General features: G+C 35.7%; 1 protein-coding gene across 1 annotated transcript in view; it reads left to right on the forward strand.

Moving 5' to 3' along the window:
* Window positions 1-22,460, forward strand: part of LOC114059280 (protein eyes shut homolog) — a gene marked incomplete at its 3' end in the record, with an annotated part of 607,760 nt that overhangs the window by 549,779 nt on the left and 35,521 nt on the right. The window contains exon 36 of the mRNA XM_027887535.1: window positions 2,763-2,992. Within this exon, the coding sequence (XP_027743336.1) occupies window positions 2,763-2,992 (230 nt within the window). The remainder of the gene's footprint in view (window positions 1-2,762; window positions 2,993-22,460) is intronic.

Raw genomic sequence — 22,460 nt, forward strand, 5'->3', positions numbered from 1 at the left:
GTTTCAAGTCCATTATACAGATAGATCCCTCTGGAGGAAAAAAACCCGTTTTCTTATGTTTAGGTGGAATTTCTTGCATTTTAGTTTGTGTCCATTACCACATCCTCATTGCTGCGTGTCCTTTCACTGGCCACCAGCAAGAAGAGTCTGGCTCTATCTTTTCCACTTCCCTCCCCACTCAGGTATTTATGCAAATAGACAAGATTCACCAAAGTCTTCCTTCCTTTGGGCTGAACAGCTGTCTTGGCCCTGGTGACTGGTGCCAGTGCAGGGGTTAAACCAGCAACACCCAGTTGAGTCCCCATCAAGGCTGAGTCCCTCACTGCCAGGCCAGTGCACAGCTGGGGCATCCCAGATGGTTTGTTAACTTTTTAAGCTGCAGTGCCACACTAATAGTTTCAGGCTCTTATTTCATAGACGAGAGTGTAGGGCAGAGAGAAGCACAGTTGGTTTGGGTATGTGTGCTTTAGGTTTAACAACATAGCATTATGCATGATCCCTAAGTGATGATTCCTGCCATTCAGTTCATCATACATCTGCTTGAGTGGCAAGCAATGTAATATAAAATAAACAAGACTTCAAATTGCACAAATGTCTATGTTTAGACAAGCATTTCAAGGTTACGTGCACTTAGCTACAAAACACAGGCTTGCAGGCCTTTAAAACTCAACTTTTGGAGTTCATTTTAAGAGGAAAAACAATGTGTTGTTGCTTGAAGCAAGTTAGAATATATTTGTGTGCATTATTGACCTGAGAGGCAATGACAGGCTGGGAAACTGAAAAGATTAAAAAACAAAACAAAACAAAACAAAACAACAACAAAAAAAATAAAACCAAAAAAAACCAAAACACCACAGTCATAAAATTGTGGCCTTGTTGTGTAGTAACAGTGAATCAAATTTTGCTTGATATATTTTTGTTACACTTTGTCAAAACTTTTAACACCTCAAGTACGATTTTACTTTAAACACTTCCCAGCTCTTTATTCAAATAGTGTTTTAGTTAAAATTCATTGAGCTGAGGTCATTGCTTATTCACAGCAGCAGCTTGAATGGCTTGTGAGTGCAGCTGCAGATGTTTGCCCAGCTAACCAGCCCCAGCAAACTCGTCCTGCTTTTGTAGTAAGGCAGCAAGCTGCAGGGTGCCTGGAAGCAGTGCTGGCACGTACACAGTCAGGCACCATCGAGAAGCAAAACATCCAGAACAGCACTGCAAAGGCTGACATCCTGTGAAAAATTAGCAAATGAACCGGGGAGAAATCAGCCTACCAAGGAGCTTTCCTTTCTTTCTTCTCTGCGGATTAGAATGTCAACCAAAAAATAAAGCAAGGCTGCATTACTTGCCCTCATAAAATTTCATTTAAAGCACACTGCTGTGACTCTACTTAAGAAAAAAAATAGTAGTTTCTCATCAGAAAGGGAATGTGAAACTTTCGCAGCTGGAAGTCAGTGCTTCCAGTGGACACAAGAATGCACAACTTGCCAGTCAGAGAGCTCTCCCTCTTGTTCAACATTTTAGCCCTGACAGTTGCTGTGACCATGTTCAGAGGAGCAAATTTTGCATTGGTCATGTATAGGATTATCTGTCATTAGAAAAATGATCTCTCTGATAGCTAGTAGCAAAAGCTTAGTGTATATGCCCTGTTTATTCCCCAAGTTTCATGTAGTTTTTATTGATTTTTTTTTTCCAGGAGTAACAGAAAAATCAATCCCAAATACCACTAATTGATCCCACTAAATTTCTCCTTTAAATGGCTGAATCTTTATGTAAACCCACTGTTAGTTCACATTTTATATAACATTTAGGTTATGATTGGGGAGAAAATCAATATTTTTGTTTAAATTTTTTTAAATCAATGTTTTAATCTCAGCAGCAGGTAACTAGGCATTTTTTATTTGCTGTGCTAGCCTGGTAGAATATAATACACACATTAGTGCCCTCTTATTGCTGCTCTAAATGGAATAGCCTATATGAAAATCACGTTAGTTATTTCCCCTAGGAGAAAAGTATTGCTATAAAACCAGCAATTTCTTTTATTTTTTTTTTCACATAAATGGAAATGTTCTTATTCTATTCATAAAAATCCAGGAAGTCACTTATTTTCTTTAAGTTTCAAACCTTTTATCTGCAAGTTCTCAGCAGGACAGAATTAGAAGTTGCTCTCTGGAAAAAATATGAACCCCTTGGACTTCAGAAAATCAAAGAAGAACAGCTATCTCTTACGTAAAATGTAGTGAGAACACTTTCTAAACTGAAAACACTAAGTCGTCATGAATCTTCTTGTGACTTTTGATTCCTTTTGCTTTACCCTCATCATAGTAATTTGTGTGACGCACGTAAATTGTTCTGTTTGGTAAACTGGTAGCCTTACATTTGTTTGGGTTTAGTGAGTCATAGTTTGGCTCTCTAGAAGAGACAGAAAGCAGTAATAAGCGGAGTTGAAAAACAGGTGAAGGCTGTATTTATTTATCAATCCATTGTTGATATCCACCAAAAATGAATTATGAGAGCACATACAAACAGTGCCATATGCATGGAAGTTATTTCTTGCTCCCGTACAGGAAAAAATACTTTCACTGTGGTTTTGCTAGATTTCAGGATGGGGAATTAATTTGGGAGCTCCTCATGTACTCACATTTTCTTGACTATAGTCTGAATTTCCAAATAAAACCCCACATAGAGTTATTAATTGAAGCTTAAGTGTAGTAGCAAAATTAGATCTCATGATTTGCTTTGTTTTGATATGTTGTCTCTCCTTTCAGAATTCCTGTGCCCACACATCTCTCAACAGTGTTCCCTGTGGTTTCTTCTGATGTGCCTCAGTTGCCTGAACCAGTTGCGCCCCCTCAGATTTCCTCTGAATTGCCATCTGTATGCCAGGAAGGACTGTGCCGTAATGGAGGGACTTGCCATCCTCTCTCTCTGCCTACTGGGGCCATCTCGTTTCAGTGTGACTGCCCACTGCACTTCACTGGTCGATTCTGTGAAAAAGGTAGTTGTGATTAATTTTTTCTCAATTAGCTCTGAAATGCAGGTTGTATGCTTCTTTGGAGGTAGAAAAGGGGAAGAGCTAATGATCATCATGTTTCTCTGTTTTTCATCCTAGTTACTGTTGGTAACTGAGGAGAAGATTCATTGAGGTAATTCTAATAGTACTTATTTACAGTGTAAGATATGTCAGGCACACTTCCAAGAGTTGCAGACTTAAGGGGAAAAAATAATGCATTATTTGTGCAAATTGTTGTCCACAGTTTTAATGCAAGTTTTTCAATGTAGTATTTCTGGAACAGAAGAAAGTTAACTTATGAAAACAAGGAGAAGATTTCCTCAAAAGATTATATGTTTTCCATTTCTATGGATTGAGTTCTATTCATCACAATGCCTGGTCCTTTGTTCAAAAAGACTTTTTTTACTCTGTAGCTCATTCATACTTCTATTCTACTACTGCTGCTCATAAAGCACAGATTAGTCAAATGAAGGTATTTTAATTAGAATTTGAATGAAAAGTAATTCTTTGAACAATTTTGGTTTCTTTGTAAAAAGAGTCAAGTCTATAAGACAAACTGATCAATATTTCTGTTTTGTAATTGTAATTGCTTTGCATTACTGCTTTTCAGAATGTTCTTTTTAGAACAAATTCTATAGCTGGTTTCAAAAACTGCTTTAGCTTTTAAGGTACCATGGGTTATAAATTACAATAGATAATTCTCATAGCATTAAATTCCTGGTGTACAAGAAAAGAACAAAAAAATTGTCTAGATTATGATTATATAACTATATCACCCTCCTAATGAACTTCCCGTGGTATGAACTAAAAGCAACTAGAGTTAAAAATGCCCTTGCCAGACTGCCAGTATAGCTGAGTTAACATCACCTTGTATTATTGCCTAAAAATAGGTCATTGCACTCCCTATATGTGAAAGCAATCACTGACTGTCAGCTCAAAAAAAAAAATTTGTCGTGTTGCTTAGATATCAGAGACTATTTTATCATTCAGCCTTTCCCAAGTTTAAAATAAATTTAATCATATATTTTCAAACTGTCAGTGTTTTACATTGAATTCTATGAGTATCTTCTACATGTTTGATCTCTGGGCATACTCTTTGCACTTGCTTTCAACACACTGTAGCTGTGGAAACTGTAACATAAGGTAATAGAACTGAAAAAGGTGTATTTACATCAAACATTTAATTACCATTCAGTGTGTGATTCAATGAAGTATTTTCAATGTTTCAATAAAGTGTTTTATTTATTTACACACCTTTTATGTGCCAGAATACCCTTTTGTGTTCCAAAGAATGCACTTGGCATTCTTTATTACAGCATCATCTCTGGTATTTTGGATGTAAGCAAGTTTTTTGCTTTTTCCAAGGGTTATGGCAGAAATAAGCAATATTAAATTTAAATAGGAGTTTGATAGACATCCTGTGGTAATAGGCCATATCACTACGTGTGCACAACCACTCTATCCAGGTGACACTTTGTCCGGACTTCACTGGTTCCTTCCATCAGTGTCTGATTGTTGTTTTCTTCTGACCTTCTGATCTGTCAATCTCCAGGAATCTTCTGTGGTTTGGTGTTTTTAATGAAAACTTACATAACCTGTGTTTGAATCCTTATTTGGGCTGGGTATTTACTCCCTGTGCCACAGAGGAGAAAGTACCTCCTGGTTCATTGACTGAAATAGCTACTTTTGAGTTGTTCATTCAAAAACAGCATTTTTAAGCCATTTTATCTTTTGAAGATTAACCAGTGCAAGCCTGCTGAGTTCATACTATGGGATGAGTTTACTTCCAACTACATTTCCAAGTAAATTTTTCAAATTTATCTTATGTGTGTAAATGAAGGGGTCCCCTTCTCTCTCTTTCTGTGACCTTGCTTCAAAAATCATACATAAAGATATGACAGAATTACAAGTACCTAAAGAGCAAATTAAAAGCATGAGACTATATCTTGGCTTCACTAGAATGTGTGCATTTGCTTGTTTTGTTTCCAGAGTGAGAAACACCACTTAGTTCCTTATGTTTCTAACAGTCTATAAGACCACCTTCTAGAGTGAAAGCAAGTGAATGTCATTATCTCAAGTGTTTTAACTCGATAGTGTTTTATAAATGCAATATTGCATTTTTCTTTTTTCTACTCAGTTGTTCCTTGGCTAATAAACTCCAGCAGGTTGTTCTACCCTTACAAGAAATATGTTCAAGTCACAACTGTCATATGAGGGCCAAGCTATTTTATATGGCCAAGCCATACACAATGTACTTACTCTAAACAATCAGATACCTCTGAAATATCTCTAAATGACAGTTTTGAAATATAGAAGTCTATCTCCATTTTTCTTAGGAAATAGAAAAGTATGTATACAAATCAGTGCATTTGCAAAGTTCAAGCTGCAGCTATCTGTTTATTAAAACAAAAGTGAAAGTTTACAGGCACATAAACAAAGGGAAAAAAAGAGAGGTTTTAGATCTGATGTCCTATAGTATGGAATAGCCCTTTGGTTAATTTCGGTCAGCTGGTCTAGTTGTGTCCCCTCCCAGGATCTTGCCCACCCCCAGCCTCCAGATGGGGTGGGAGGAATGTTGGGAGACAGTACTGATACTGTGGGAGCCCTGCTCAGCAGAAGCCTGGAAACACTGGTGTTCTTTTTTGGTTTGGTTTATTTTTACTAATTTTACTAATAATTTTACCAGTAATTTTACTATTTTACTAAATCTTTTACTAATAATTACCAAAGTTACTTGGAATTTAGCAGTTAGTACAAGGTTTGTTTTAAAATCTCTTTTTTTAAATCCACATAGAAAACCTGCTTCCCATATAAAATTAAACTTCATTACTCAGTAGTGACTGCTGGGCCATACAATAGTAAGGAAGTATTTTGTAGATAAGTAATACAATGAAGGGTAGATAGTATAATCTGTACTATCCTTTTCTCTTTCTCCTTTCTGTGTAAATAAGCTTTAACATGAAATGTATCATTTTTTATCAGCTAAGCTATTTTATCTGCTTCACTGCAAAATTCCTATATAAGTGGAAAAAATGCAATGCTTCTGCATTAGCTTGAAAGCAGATGGTTGTCTATTACTATAATGTTCATAACGATAGGTTTGGAATATCACTGTCTTGCATGTGCAAGACAGGTCCCTGACTGTTAATTATAGCATTAACATTTTAAAAGTCTCCAAAATTTTTAGTATTCTGTAAAAGTTTTATAAATTGTTCAATAAAAAGAGTATTTAAATGTCATGTGTTAAAAACAGGAAATCTGTTTCATTTGATATGTTGCCCGTGTATATTCTGTACATTACTTAAAGGTCAACTCCTTTGACAAAGCTGTAAAAGCAGCAGTAAAATGGAAGGATGTTACAGGCATTTATGTTGGAACAGTCACACCTAGAGGCTTTGCTACATTTGTTCCTTGGGACACACTTGTTGAATTCCTGATTTGTTGAGTAATACTTGATAATATCACCCTGAGCATTAGATGTTTCTTTTATAGCAGCTTTTCTAGACATTGTTCCTAACTTAAGATTTCAAACATTGTGTCATCGACTAGTATCATTTATCTCAGACAAGTCGGGGGGGGGAAGGGTGTTGTCTTTATGTTTGATATTACGTTTGGCTTTGAAGAGAAATGTAATTGGTCCAGTTCCTGTGATTTCAGACATATTTAGAACAATCTCACATCTCCAGTAGATCTATTGTTCTTCTTAATAATATTTATTCTGTGCATGTGTGATTTAAAACAAGTTTGTGACATTGTCCATCAACAAGAAAAGTGAGCAAGTGGGAATGACATAAAGAATTGTGGGTGAGGAAGGACAGTTGTGCTTTCATCTTCACATTCCAGTCTCAGTTTGAGGTGCCCAGAAATCTAAAACAGGATGCTGTTACTCCAAAACCTCTAGTTTTCCAGAGTTCTAATGTTCTTTCACTCATTTTGTCCTCCTTCAAAATGATTCATACCTTTTAGGACTTTGTGAGCAGAAAAAAAAAAAGAAGTGTTTAGAGATATGTATACACTTCAGTAATTACTTTCATGTCATTAACCTCAGCCAATATCTAAACAGAGGAGATACCTATTGATGTCCCACAAATTGTATTCATGTGTCTAAGACTTCCACATGAACTCTCTAGTGTTTGGGCTAGCTTTGCAAAAAAGTATTGTTTTCCCTTCAGACTTAATATCTTTTTTTTTAGAGAATGATTTTTAAAATCCAGAACACAGTAGGCTAGTTAAGACCAAGGATTTAGTCAGAAGTTAAATAACTTTGTGTGCTGGCTTTGGTACACTAGTTGCAATTTCACAAGAAATAGCTAAACATTCCCATATATTTTACTTCATTCAATAGAATTCAACAGAAGTACTATTTTGGTAAGCAATGCAAAAATGAATTATACAAACTTATTTTCTTCTCTGCGCTTTCACTTGTGGATATAATCTTGCACTTTGATATCGGACCAGGCAAACCTTGTGAAGTGTAACTTGTGTCTCTGAGTAATTGTATTAGCTGCATAATCACCAGGATTTACCATGTAGTTCACAAAACTGTGGAGAAGTTTTTGAAGGTGTCTAAAATATCTCTAATTCAGTGCCATCTTGTTCTATCAGTTACTATGTATCAGCGTTTTATTTTAATGTGGGTTAATTTGCTGAAGTATTTTTGACATCAAAGGAAAGCAGGATTTTGATGGAAGAGCAGCTGGATTCACAAGGACGATGTGAAGTAGTTTTTGACTAATCCTTCTTCCACCCTCTTGAACAGTTTTGCAGAAATTTACCGCTTCAAAAGCAAGTGTCAGTATGAGCTTTCAAACAAATTAATATTACATTTTCATCTAATTTAGAAATTATGTCCCCAATTCGGTGCAGCATGTAAGCTTTACATGTATTTAAATGTAAGAGTGTAAGGAATCTGTGTGATTCATGTACTTGATGTGAAGGATTCAGGTATTCTGCTACATTAGACCCTGAATTAGGATCCATCCATTCTGTTACTTGTTTGGTCATTTAATGGCTTATCACTGAAAAACAACCTAGATCTCAAATCCCTCCAGAGGACTTAATGAAATTTTAAAGGTATGTGACAGTTTTCTATGGTTATTAAGACTAGATTAAAAATGTAATTAAATGAGAGTTTAAGACACACCTTAGTTATACCTAGAGGGAAGATGACAAAAAAGAAAGAGCCTGTTGACATGCAGAAAGAGCTCTTCAAAGCATTAACCAACTCTTAAAAACTTGTGTCCCAGACTCTATGTTATTTATGTTTGCAACTGCCATCTACCCACAACCAGCCAGCTTCAGAACAGCTATAAGGTCTACTGCTATCGTGTATAATATACAGCTATACGGTATAATATGGTGTTACAGGATTCTCTTACTGAGCAGAGATTTAATATATATATTTACAAGTCTATTCTCTGAAATTATGGAGTCTGTTGGGCATTTGTTGTTTTGAGGGATTATGGTGAAAACAATTAGTAATGATAGAAAAGTTTTAAATAGTTGTCAATTTACTAGTACATCCTCTGTCTTGTATTCACATGCAGTCATGAGCCATTTAAAATAATTAAGTATTGGTTTTAAGTGTTGTTTTTAAGTTTACTTTTATTTGGATTTTATTAAAAATGAGACAGCTCTAGCCTTTTGTTATAAAGACTTCCATGAATAAGCATTTCTGGGAAAAAATAATTTGTAAAAGCCGTAGAAAACTCTTAGTTTCCTCATCTTGTAGAGCAGACCTGTGAAATTTTGTCACTTCTAGTATTAGGCTTTTGAATCACTATTTCTTTAATGTGGATGAAAGTTTTCTTGTCATAACAATCTTCAGGAGATTTGTGACAATTTGATAACAAACCCTACTTTGGGAAAGAACAGATGACAGAAAGTGAAATAATGGCGAGTTTAGAATTCACAGGTAACAAGATTTCTTCCCTTCATTTTCTGCTTGAAAATGCCAGTATAAAAGTTGATTGTTTCTAAAGCTTGCTACCTATTAAGCTGTTAATCTCCCAGTTCCTTCAAGTCATTCTTTGTTTGAAGGTATTAATTGTCACGTAAGTGAAAAATACTTACTTTTTCCCTTACTTTAATTCTCCATTTATGGCATTTTCTGGAAAAACCTTGTTTCAGTAACTCCTGAATTGTAGCCATTTGTTCTGTTGGTGTTAATTTGCTAATAATCGAGTCATCTGCAAAAATGTGATGTGTCTCCCCTGGCAATATGGCAATGCTTATTTTCTGAGCTTGACTCATTTGAGTTCTTCCACAGGAGATACTATGTAATAAAGCAGGTGAGGTATTAAATAATGTTTTTGAGCTTTATTATGCAGCCTTTTAGAAAGAGGCATAGAGGACTGTGTGACTGTGTTTGCTTTTATAGAACAAAATAAACAATAGTTAGTTGGGCTTCTTACCAATGAAATCATCTGTGTTACTGAGTTAGGATAACAGTATATTTTACTGCCTTGACATTTTCTTTTCAAGAAAGATGTGATTAAAAGCAGAGAGGGTTTTTCTTCCCTGGATACAAGGTGTGCAGCTGCTGGTCTGCTCTCAGACTGCTCTCAAGATTCTCGGCCAGCTGAGAGAGTGAAGTGAACATGAGAATTCTCTAGAAACCTCACTAAAGTGTCATGTCCCAGAGTGACTGGTCATTTTGGAAGGACACTGGCTACTTATGTGATGTGGTTACAGAGGAAATGGCTTTGCTGTTTCCCGGCCTAAAGCATGAAAACCCACATTACTTCTCATGAAGAGTACCTGACACATTCCTTTTCATGGATCTTCATGGAATGCTGGTCTTTGCATTCACTTAAAATCTCAAACTATTATTGTTTCTCTTCCCACCATTGTAGTTTCTTTACATTTTTGTAATCATCATTTGTGGTAATAAAATATGCAAGTAATTATCTAACAAAAATGTTTGGGCCATTTAGCATTTTTAGCTACCCAGGAAATTCAGGATTCAGAAGGTAAACTTCCTAGTAGCACAATACTTACATTTTACATGGGTGTACATCAGTTCTGTAAAGGTTATAAAGCTTGGGAGCACGGAGAGTCTCCCTGTGTTTCAGTGTAAATAGCGAAAATATTAAATACATGATCAAACAGAGCAGAGAGTTGAGACATTGCCCAAATAGATATTCAAATTACTGTCAGATTCCTATTTTCTGTTACATTCATACTTTAGACAAGAACTTGCACAAATGAAAATAATTTCCCATGTGAATTGTATTTCCCTCTATCAAGAATTTTCCTTCATGGATTCTTTAGCCCTACAAAAGGCAAAAATAAAACCACAGGATTATAAATAACTGATAAAAGACATTTACATATTGAATGCAACAGAAAATATGCAAATATGGGAAATAAAATCAAGAAAATAATTGCAAGGATCCTATTAGCTTCTACCAAAGTGGAAAACTATAGATTCATCTGACTTCCAAAGCTGTTTTCCAACATATGGCATTATTCTTAATACTATCTTATGGAAATAATCATAGATGAAAGTTTCTTTTTATACACTTTTACAATCTGTTTCAGCAACTGGTGAACTTCAGTAAAATAGAGAACATAAATCAATCAAAATTTAGATAAGGAAAATACGTACAATGCGGTGAAGTTCAGCCTTTGAAGTTTCTTTTAGAGTTTAATGGCAGAAGCCCAGTCTTTGTTGGACACCGCTCTCTTCACATATATTTTCTCATGTAACAGGAATTATGCTACTGGTTTTTTTGTTGGTTGGGTTTGGGGTTTTTTTTTCTGCACAGTTGCAAAGTGAAAAATGTTTATCACTGTGGGTTGGCTTGAGGTTTAAATCATGGAGTTATTATTTTAATAGGGAAAAAACCCATAAGATAGGAGTATTCCTACTAAATACATGTGCACTTCATTGAATGTCTAGCTAAGAGCATTGTAGAAACACTACACAACACTCTTTGCTTGTGGAGATTACTATATAGGAGTTTTACAGGAATTCATAATACATTAATTCTGTTCTTGGTATGAAAACATTTTAAATCACTCATAAAAATATTAATGCACAGAAAAGGTGCTGAAAATCAAGGCCTTCCATGTGTTAAAAAAATGCTGTATGAAGGGACCTTTCATTCATTGCTCTTTGAATTCCATCAAGCTGCATAAATTTCTTCCTTTAAAGATGAATTCAGGGAGACTTACGACAGGAATTGAGAATATTCGTTTCTAGATGATCAGAATCTGTCTCCCATTTTTTGACATTTCTGGAGACTAACCAGGCTGCAATAGAGAATAAAGGAAAGAATTTCAGCCCAGATTTAAAACCCGGACATTCCCATGAATCATCCAGCTACTGATGCTTCAGGGCCTAAAATTTATCCAGAGATGCTGGGGAGGCAAAAGATTTAAAAGAAACAGTGTCAAAACTGAACTTTTTTTTCCAAAATATTAGCTCAATATGTGTCTGATTCAAGTCTGATTTTTTTTATTTTCAAATCAACAAACACATTGGGTTTTAATTATATTAAGAAGGTAACCTTATGTCCATGTTAGGTACACTAAAAATTTGATAACATTTAAGACATGGAGGAGGGAACAGGATAAAGTGTCACTTAACAACAGACAGGACAGGTTTGTGAGGTTGCATGATAGGGCAACTGAACAATTAAAATATTTTTGAAGTACAAATCTAGAAAAGTAAAATGAAATGAGCAATTATAAAGAAAAGTAGTCATCGGCATTATACATAATCCAGCTGAAGGTTTCTTAGAAGAATAAAGAAAAAATCTTGGACACAAAGAATGCTAATAAAAACTCTCTGAGGAAGGAAATTAATGTTTTAAAAATGACATTTGTACAAACTCTTTCAGCTTGAGGTGTTAATCATAGTAGGGGAAGCCTACTACTTTGTTGCTAAAATGAAGTTTCAAATGTGACCTTACCAACCCCTGCAGTTATCTACATTTCCTGTTACCTGTGAAAATACATCATATGTTTTCAGCCTTTCCAGAACAGCAACATTCTTCATTCTTTCTTCTGGCTCCAGTAGAGGCACGCTTAAATTCTGCTGCATTGTTACAGTTTCAGAAGCAGTAGATTAATACTATGCTATTATATTGCCGCATGTTATTTTTCACAGGAACAACTTGCCAAAAACATACAGGACTCTATGAGTAGTAGTGAAGCTTATTCATAATAATCAATAAGGCTTAGTCACTGTGCATGCTATCAGGATTTTTATAAGTTTTGGCAATACCTTCATTTATCTATGCCCTGTTTTTTTGCTCATAGCATGGCTATTTTCATTTTCTGCTTTAAAAAAAGTGCTATCCTAACAAAAAGTGTTTTCTCCTGTAACACTTGATTCATTAATCTTTAAGAGAAGATACAATTGGTATCTGCCTACTAAAAAAAATAAAAATGCTGAAGGTATCTATTGTAATACTGGGAAACGTCATTAAAAGTAGAGTCTTTGTTATAAAAAGAAATGCTTTTTACTGACCCTGTAACAATGCTGTTGCTTCTTTTCTTTCTTAATGTTATGTTACAGACCACAAAATATTGGTATTATATCCTCATTTATTTTTTGACTTTGCTCTCCCAAACAAAAATAGACTATTTATATGCTACTGTTTACTTGTGTACGAAACAAAAAAAAATCATATAATATCACATATTTTGGCTTCATAATAGTTTTATATCTTTTCCTGCCACCATTTATCATTCCTTTATTCTCCCTGTTTTTGTTGTACCTGTTACAGTCCCCCAGAACAGTGTGAACAGGAACAAAAGAGACTGATTCTGCATCTCCTTTCTTTGAGCCCAAGTGTAAAGATAGAAATGGTTTTATCAGCTTCTTGTATTTGACAACTTTGTCACAGAATCATGGAATAGTTATGATTGGAAGAGACATCTGGAGGCTATCTAGTCCAACCCCTACTACCAGGACAGGGTCACCTACAGGTCCTAGATGTTTTGAATGCCTCCAGAGAAGGAGACACCATGACCTCTCAGAGTACCTTGTTCCAGTGTTCTTCCACCATCAACATAAAGAACTTCTTCCCTATGTAGAGCTGAAACTTAATGTGTTTTAGTTCATGGCCACTGATCCTTGTCCTGTGACTGGGCACCACTGAAAAAAGTCTGGCACTATCCTCTTGGCACCCACGTTTGAGATATTTACGTGCATTACTGAGATCCCCTCTCAGTCTTCTCTTGTATGGGACCTGATGGGATTCATCCAAGAATCCTCAAAGAGCTGGCTGATGTCATCACAAAACTTATCTCAATGATTTTTGAGTGGTCTTGGGAATTCAAAGAGGTCCCAGCTGACTGGAAACTGGTGAACATTGTCCCAATTTTCAAGATGAGCAAGAAGGAGGACCCCAGAAACTACAGGCCTCTGAGTCTCACTTCAGTGCCTGGTAAAGTTATGGAGAAGATTATCCTGGGAAGTACTGGAAAACATCTGAAAGATAACACAGTCATCAGTCACAGCCAGCACGGTTTCATGAGAGGAAAGTCCTGCTTATCAAACCCAATTTCCTTTGATGACAAGGTAACCCATCTAGTTGATCAAGGGAAGCCACTTGATGTAATCTTCCTGGATTCAGTAAAACTCTCAATGCTGTCTCTCATAGGATCCTTCCAGACAAGGCAGACAGCACACAGCTGGATAAACACATTATATGTTGGGTGAGCCATTGGCTCACGGATCGAGCACAGAGGGCAATAGTGAATGTGGTAACATCAGACTGGTGACCTGTCCCTAGGATTGGTCTCTGGTGACCCTGTCCACAGGGCTCCATGTTAGGCTCTGTGCTCTTCAGCATCTTGATAAATGTCTTGGACACATGACTGGAAGGGATATTAAGTGCATTTGGAGATGACACAGAACTAGGAGGAGCTGTTGACTCCCTTAGGGGTAGGGAGTCCTTGCAGAGAGACCTCAACAAATTATAGGATTGGGCAATCACCAACCATATGAAGTTCAATGAGGGAAAGCACTGGATTCTGCACCTGAGATGGAGCAACCCCAGGTGTACATACACAATGGGGAATGAGATGCTGAAAAGCAGTGCCATGGAAAGGGCTATCTACACATATGTAGTGTTCTCTATGGTTATTTATAACTGATGAAGACAATAACTTTGAAAATGAGATAATACTTATTAAACAAAATATGAATTCAGTTATTTTTTGGTAATATGTCATGGTGCAAATCTGGGTACGATTTGAAAGCCAAGCATATTTAGTCCAAGTCCTACTTAAACTTTTCTTTTTAAAAAGAACATGAATGTTTCGTTATTATCAGCACTGAATAAAAACTGAACTGTGAAGTTTCTTTCATCATTTAGGCAAAAACAAATAAACAAAACACAAAAATCCCAACCTAACTTTTCTTTTGTTGCTTCCATTTATGTCTTCTATGTTATAATTCAGTTTTTTTATTCCGGCAGAAAATAGAAAACTTCATAGTAGACTGAAATTATGGCAGCATAACTATTAAGAAACAACTCAGAAGAATAACAATGAAAGTAAACACTGATAAAAATTTAATCTTCAAATATTTTCATAATGTTTGTAAATATTATTTCTTTTTCCCTTAATGGTTTTGGACAACAGCATCTGTAGAATAAACCCAGTAATTTTTTTCCAATCAGTATTTTACTTTGTAGCATTATAAGGTCCTATTTGCTTCCTTTTCTAATCCTGGGATGTGGGATCATTCAGATCAGCTGCTTACAAAAGCTAATATATTATCATAAAGAGCATGAGGCACAAATGAATTGACAGCCATTGTGACACTCAAAAATAATAGAATATGGTGAAGATGAAATGGAAAAATTCCATGAAAATATGGGGTTGAAATTTTTTAGCATATAGGTCACATAAAGAGACAATGCTAGGAAATAATTGGAGAATTTGAATAAAAAGCTAAATACCTTCACTTATCAGCCAGATTATATCAGAAAGTATATCCAAATGCTTGTGTTATAATTTGACATTAACAATCACTGTGCTTTATTTATCCTCTCTTTAACCACAAAATCTATGGCCTGTACTTCTTGTTTTTCTTGTGGTTCTATAAACTCTTCTCTGGAAATCTGCAGTAGCTTGTTGCTTATTTTCCTTTCTTTTGTGACCACTGGACCATCACCTATAGGATACAGAAGAGAATAGAATCCACCACCAAAATTAGCTTAGTGCCCTGCACATCACATCAGATGTACAATAAGGATAAAGGAAAAGGGAAAAGGATTTACGGAGGAAGAATATATTCTGAGATGGCCTGAATCACTCTACTGAGACCATAGAAATGGTTTTCTTTGGCTATATGTAGTGGATTATAAAGCTGAATTAAAGGTTTCAAAGAAAAATTCCCTCACCAAGTTGGATTATAAAGAGAAAGAGTTTGACTTGAAAGAGATATATTTTGGAGATACATGATGTCACGTAGCTTTGCAGAATTAGTTTCCTGAAGGAAACTGTTCAGCTGTTGGATGGTAATACTAGAAGAGTTACTTGCACTAACAGTGTTCAGTGTAGGGGAAGAAATAACAAAGCCAAATATACTGAAAGTAAAATAAACTGTCACAAATCAAAGAATGTGTCTGTTTCTCAGTCAACACAGAATGTATTTGACGAAAGAAAGAACAATTAGATAAGGAAGTGAAAAGAGCATCCTCGCCTCCACCTCCAAGTAAAGCCTATTCCTGGAAGCAGTTTAAGGAGGGAACATCAGGACACTAGAAGCAGCTCAATGAATGCTGTGTAAGAAGCTGATATTCCGGTTATGGACGTATTTTTTTTCTATTGTAGTCTGACAAGTTCAGTGCTTGATAGAGAAAATGTTATTATTAAATAGTATGGGAGACTAAAAATCAAGTTCACCTATGTTCTTGAAGTAGTCTCAGACTCACTGTATGACCTTGGACTTCTGCTCCCTCACCACAGCTCTTGCTGCACTTCCTTCTATAGTTTTTGTTTGGTTGTTGGGGGTTTTTTGTGGGATCACAATGATGTGATTCTGCTTGCTAATTGATAATTCACTTGTTCATTCTCTATCTAGATGTTTTTTTTAAATTTCTAGGGCTGCCTCAAGGAGGTCCTTGTTTACATCCTTTCCTACTCATGAGATGTCTGATAATTCGTATCAGCTGCCTTTGAAAGCTAATAAAGTATCTTAAGGAGCATGAGGCTGAACAAAATAGCAGGTTCAGTAATCTGTCAGGTCTCACACATTAAATGAAATGTATTTAACAGCAATCATGTTCCACAAAGGTTAGTTCCAAACCCATTTTTTCTGCAAAGGATCAGCAGATCACCAAGAGGGAGATTGTGTTTTCATAGTCCAAACTAACTGTCCTTAACTCAGCATAGGACAGTCAGCATAGATGAAGTCATTCTCATGGGAGTGTTTGTGAATGGAAACATCAGACTGTAGATACAGCTATTTCTGATCAAGAGTCTTTAATCAGCTATCCAGTAGTATCTAAGAGCAACTACAGACAATTCAATTCATTATTTCTTTTCACAGACCACAAACCTTTCATTTTGTTTCTCTGAAACAGGTACATATATGTTATCTGTGACTTTTTTTCTTCATTTTTTTGCCAGAAGAAAATTTCTTTCCTCAAGGGAAAGCTTACTTTGATTTTAAAACTGAAGACATTAATGTAGAAAAGAAACTTTAGGACTCATTTGCACTGAACGATCTTAACAGATGCATTTTTCTGTATCAGCACTATTAATGTATGTAGAGTATCCATAATTTGGCAAAAAATCCTATTTGTCATGAATGAAAAATATGCCTGTCGATCTAGTAATTACATAAACACACTTTCTTTCCTAGAATCAGTTGTATACATAACTAAAAAAAACCTTTATCTTGGTGCACATTTCCTTGGTGATTGGCTCATACAAGAGAAAACATCATCTTACAAGTTAGATACACAGCATATATTCAACATATTAATAAACCCATAGTAGCTCTGATATGTGATTTCACTTGAGAAAACTCTCAGTTGAGAGTTTATCTGGTTTGGCTCCAATTTCAGACTCTTACAATTGAAAGAAAATCCAGACCCCATGTTATTTAACAAGTGAAGTGAAGTGTTACTTAAATTGCTATATTTCTGTCTCATATTATGATAACTTATATTCCTGATTATGTATCCTTTATCAGCCTTTTGAATTGTACTTTGACCAGATGCTGCATGATTGCTCCACTCTGTGCATATCCTTAAGATCAGTGACAGATGGTCATGCTCTAACTTCATCTGAAAAATCACTGAAGTCTTGAAGCAGTGTGTGAAGAAATCATAAATAATGTGATTTTATTAGCATAGGAATTCACACGTTTGGGAAAATTACTACCATCTGTGTGCATTAGTGCAGCATCATGCCTTGCAGATCTGATCTGATTCATGCCTTGCCAACTTTGAGTAGAAATTGAATTACTATGTATTTTTCTGCACAAGATCATGCAGACAGGCCTCTGTACGTCCATCCAATTACTGTTCTTGAAATACTAGAAGTATATCATTGTCAATATTGTCATATATGGCTACATTCCAAAAGACTCTGGCTATGAATATAAATAAATAATTTTATTGTATGCCATATCTCCATCTATAAGAGAAGATTTGTCTGGAAGCTGATCACCCAACGCCAGATGACATTTGCCTTGACTCATCCACAAGTCTGCAGAACAGCATAATAGAAAACTTTAGCAGATGTACTCTCCTTATACCATAGGTGGGAAATCAAAGGCTCCATATGACATGTCTTTTAAAGACTTTGGCCTTTAAGACATAGCCTTAGGTGTGTATATATTTAGGCTTTGTTTAGTTCCTAAAATATGGATGTCAAGTGGGATTCAAGCAGTTGGTTTCTGGAGTTCAAATCCTTTCAGCTCCCCTCCTCAACATCCTACTAGTCCACCTGAATCTCTGGTCACAAAACAAAGAAGCTCTATAAATAAACAAACAATTTTACAGACAGCACAAACAGATTCACTTCTCTCCATCAGAAAGCCGTAGGACTACAATATAAGGAATACTTTTCACATTACTTATGGAGATACCTCAGGAGGTTTCTGATTCCAGCAAGACTATGATACCTTCCTTCCTAGAGAGTTTATTAAAACTGAAATAGAGCAATTTGGCATTAAATTTCATCAAATATTATTTGGCTGCTATCATCTTCTCTATTTGTGTCAAACAACTTCCTCCCATTCTCCTTTTAAGTAAAATCATCAGCACTTTTGATTAAAAACAATAAGTGTTTAAACCCATAAGTGTTTAAACAGTCACATCTAGAACCTTAATTTAACATTTTTGGCCTATGGAACTCTTTTAAATCAGTGGCAACATGATTCCTTATAACTGTAGTACTAAAAGTCACTTACAATTTGACAAGAAAAAAGAATTCCCAGCTGTGATTGAACTTTTCTTGTCTTCTACCTTTACAAGAAATTTCCATTTAAGTTATTGAAAGTAACAATGGAAATACTTTTTAATGTAAAGTTTTAATGTAACAGTACTAGTTCTGTCCCAGTTTAAATGAGACAAGGGTCTTTTGCTGAGGATGAGTTAGGAGAAAAGACCCAAACGGCGCTGTGGGATCCCTGGTCACTGCCGCGTGGGATGGGGCAAAACAATACCCTCCCGGTATGTCAGAGGGAAAGAAAAAAAAAAAAAACAAACCAAAACCAAAAAAGAACAACTCAGTTCCCTTTCCCTTCCCACACTGGGAAAGGAGAAAGGGAATGGGGTGGGGAAGGGGGAAGGAAAAAAAAATAGCAATAAAACAGAAAGTTCTCCCAATAGAAGAAAACTCACAATCTTCAGCTGATTAGGATTCGCTGTAAGCAGGGCCTGCAGCCAGCAACAGCTGGCAGATAGCAGCAGTAAAAACTCCCCTCCGACAGGAAAGAAAAGAACCAGGCAGTGTCTGCAGCCCGCAGCAGGCTCTGCTTCGGACAGGGAGCTGAGCTGACTCCCCAGCCCCACACACACTAGCCTCCCCCCAACTCCTCCCCCTTCATTGTCTAGGGGACTAATCTCTTGGCCATTAGTGGACCTGGCCGATTGTTTTGTTCACCTTGGTGGCCCATATACAGAGCACACAAGCAGGGGGGAAGGGAAAGAAAAATTCCTTGTTAAAATCAGAACTATGACAAGTTCCTAATTTTTATCCTTTATATGCTGTAAGACCTGGTAACAGCTCTCGTATAGTGTGTTCAGTGTGTTCTAGTCTTCTGTCTTTAAAACCTGAAACCATCCCAATATTTGTCAATAGTTTCTGCAGATGTCTCAAAAAGGAAGGAAAGGCAAAGCTTTCTGAACAAAGTCTGATAAGATAATTTTCATCTGAATGAAAACTTGCTATTGAGTAGTCTACCACTTAGAAGTCACTTAGCCAGCACTCTTTGGTATCACTGAAGGATGTGTTCAGTTTGAATATTGATACAACAGCTGCAGGCATCTGTCTATAATTTCATGAAAGTTGTTGTCATGAGATCTTCAAGAGGTCGAGATAATTCTTTTTTATTATTTGTTCTCTTAGCACACAGCATAAGAATTTTCTGGGGCCTTTTGCATGGAAAAAAACCCTTCAAATAAATCTTCATACAAAATATTAACACAGTATGTTTGTGTCATTAGTGGAATATGCAAATAGGCAATACATTTTGAAGAAGTATCTTATGTGAGCCGATTAAGTTCTTATTTTCTCTTACATACTCCAGAAATTATGAGGAAGTTATATAATATATAATTGAAGTTATGCAGGTATTTGAGCAGTAATTTATAGAACTAGATTTTGACTTATGTATCAGTCCTACCTGAAGTTGGTAGTAACCCGGTAATTTTTACTACATTTTATAGAAGGAGACTGTTCAGTATTATGTATACAAATTAAACACTTGATGAAGGATTTGCTATATTAAATATGCAAATTAAACTTCAGAAAGACATGTAACTAAATTAGCGCTGAGAAGTCCTTGGTATTCTGTGACTTACTTGGAGATTACTTCAGAGAAACTTAATTGTGCAAAGTTAGGAAAGCCATGAAAACTTCTGCCCAAGAGAACAAAACTCTTTAACTAAAGTTTTATGAGAAAAGTATTAATAATAGTCACAAAAGTAGGGTAAAGTAGATCAGGAAGCTTACTGTGCTTTGGTACTATTGATTATGGCCTCATAGAATCCTTCATTATCAGCCAACTATGCATTGCTTATAAATGCATTAGAGTTTTGGGGCAAATCAGTCATTGTTAAAATTGGCAGTTTAATCCCTAAAGACAGAGAGGGTGCAGAGCCTAGATGTGTGTGGTCCCTTAGTAACATCCCTCTTTTACTTCTACTTCTTTCCAGTTAATTTTGTTACAGACTATAAAGTGTCCTATTGATTGAGTTCTGAAAGTTGTAAATGTGATTTATGAGCTATATTTGATTAAAAGTGTCTCTGCTCTGGGGGACACAAGGATTTCTTCCCCCTAGTCTAACATTGAGTAAATCAGTTAAATCCATTGCCTGAGAGATTATGCCCTTTAAAAGGACTAGTAAAAATGGAAAGTTACATTAAAAAACCAGAGGAGAGCTTTATTTTAACCAAAGTGCCAGGTAAAAAGAGATGCATGACTATGGAAGAACTAAAATACTGCAAATATTACTTACTACTAGATAAAGTAATACAGTTTTTCCAGCAATTTTGTAAGTACAACAGTTTGGAGACAGTAAAGTAAAACTTGACAGCAGGGCAAGTAACTAAGTAGTCATTCCTGCCACCTTTAATTATACTTTTATTTGATGTCCAGTGCTATGTATCTGTTTTTCCTTAACTGGAAGGAAACCTTATCTTCTTAAAAAAAAAAAAAAAAAGAAGACAACATGTAAGAAGAATAGTTTTTAATCAGACAACACATTTTCCTAATTTTTTACAAGCAAGTATTTGTCTTTCAAATTGTTTTCATATGAAATAAAAGGTCTTTACAGGCTTTGGACTTATATTGTTTTTAAGTTAGAACCAAGTGAACATACACTGAAGATATGCGATATGTGTCGGTGCCTTTGCTACTTATTAAGATTAGGTATTTTATGAGTTCCCACATAACTTATCTCTTATGGTTGGATATATTTATCAGTGAGGCTGGAGTCTGTTAAGTTTAAGAGAAAAATGTCTGTCTTTTAGCCTATAAAATTGGCTAGAGGACTATGCTTGCTCAACCAATTGATCAAACTAACCTAGCAATGTACTGCAACTTCTTTCCTATATTAATCATATTCCTAATGAGACTCATTTAGCAAGAAGAATATTTCAGGTCTTTGTATTTCAGGGTAAGAAGAATTCAGGAAATTAACAAGAATTGAAAAAACACATTTGAAGACTGATTGGGTCACTTTTCTGCAGTTTGCATCAACTCTTATTTTTTTAACATAACAGTTACAGTGGTTGTATCTGTCTTCGACACAAGCTGTAAATAGCTGTATTGATGTCGTAAATAGTAACAGAAACAATGTCATGAAATTTTAAAGCATGTGACAAATTATTGATGAATCTTTGGGCATACATTCCTATACATTTTTCCCATGAACATGCTTTCACCTAATCACCGGTAGCTTCTTACTTCTTACTTCAAACTGCAAAAAAAAAAAAGTTCTTCCTTCTTTTGGATCAAATATGTAATTTAGTCTGAACTGCTGGATGGACAATATTAGTCAAACACTAGTGTTAAGTGCAGGCAATAATTCCTTACTTTCTTTGCTTAGATCCATGAACTTTCTGATAGGACAAAATGTACATTAAAATAATTGTATCACTCTTGGGCATGCTCTTTTGTTTTCTTCAGAAAGCTTTGCATGTGAAGTAGGCTTTTGTAAATATTGTATCGAGCTTTCTCGACAGAGGAGTCTAGAAAATAGCAACAATATTTTAAAACACTTCAGTTCTAATTAGCTCATCTATAAAATGTGTGATTCCTTAAGATAGGTAGAAAGCTAGCTGTGGTAGCACAGAATATAAGCTGTGATAACTCTGGGCATGACTATATAGAAATGAATATGACTATATATAAATATTAACTGTATGCCGTTACTTGAACTAGCCCCTCTGTACAAATGTGTAATGCTTCGAAAGTGAGCTCTAGAGACTGGGTAATTTTATTCTTCTCTTAGCTCAAACCTACCAGCAGCTTTAACCAATGTTGTGAAATTTACCACAGTAGTTTCAAAAAAGCAGTGAAGTCCCATGGAGTTAGGTTCCCAAGCTTGACTATCCTCTGTGTCGTGGTTTTGCTCTGGGTCAATTTTGCTTTCCACCCCTCACACAATTACTACTTGTTGAGAGAAGGTATTTGCAGATAAAAGAGAGACAGGATTTGGGGAAAACAGTATATACATTTATTATTAGTAAAATAAAAACTACTAATAAGTTAAAAATTAAAGAACTATATCTATAACAATTTTTACCC

Source organism: Empidonax traillii, unplaced genomic scaffold, assembly GCF_003031625.1.
Source record: "Empidonax traillii isolate 1590-97213 ecotype Southwest subspecies unplaced genomic scaffold, ASM303162v1 scaffold214:size757588, whole genome shotgun sequence".
NCBI classification, from domain to species: Eukaryota; Metazoa; Chordata; class Aves; order Passeriformes; family Tyrannidae; genus Empidonax; species Empidonax traillii.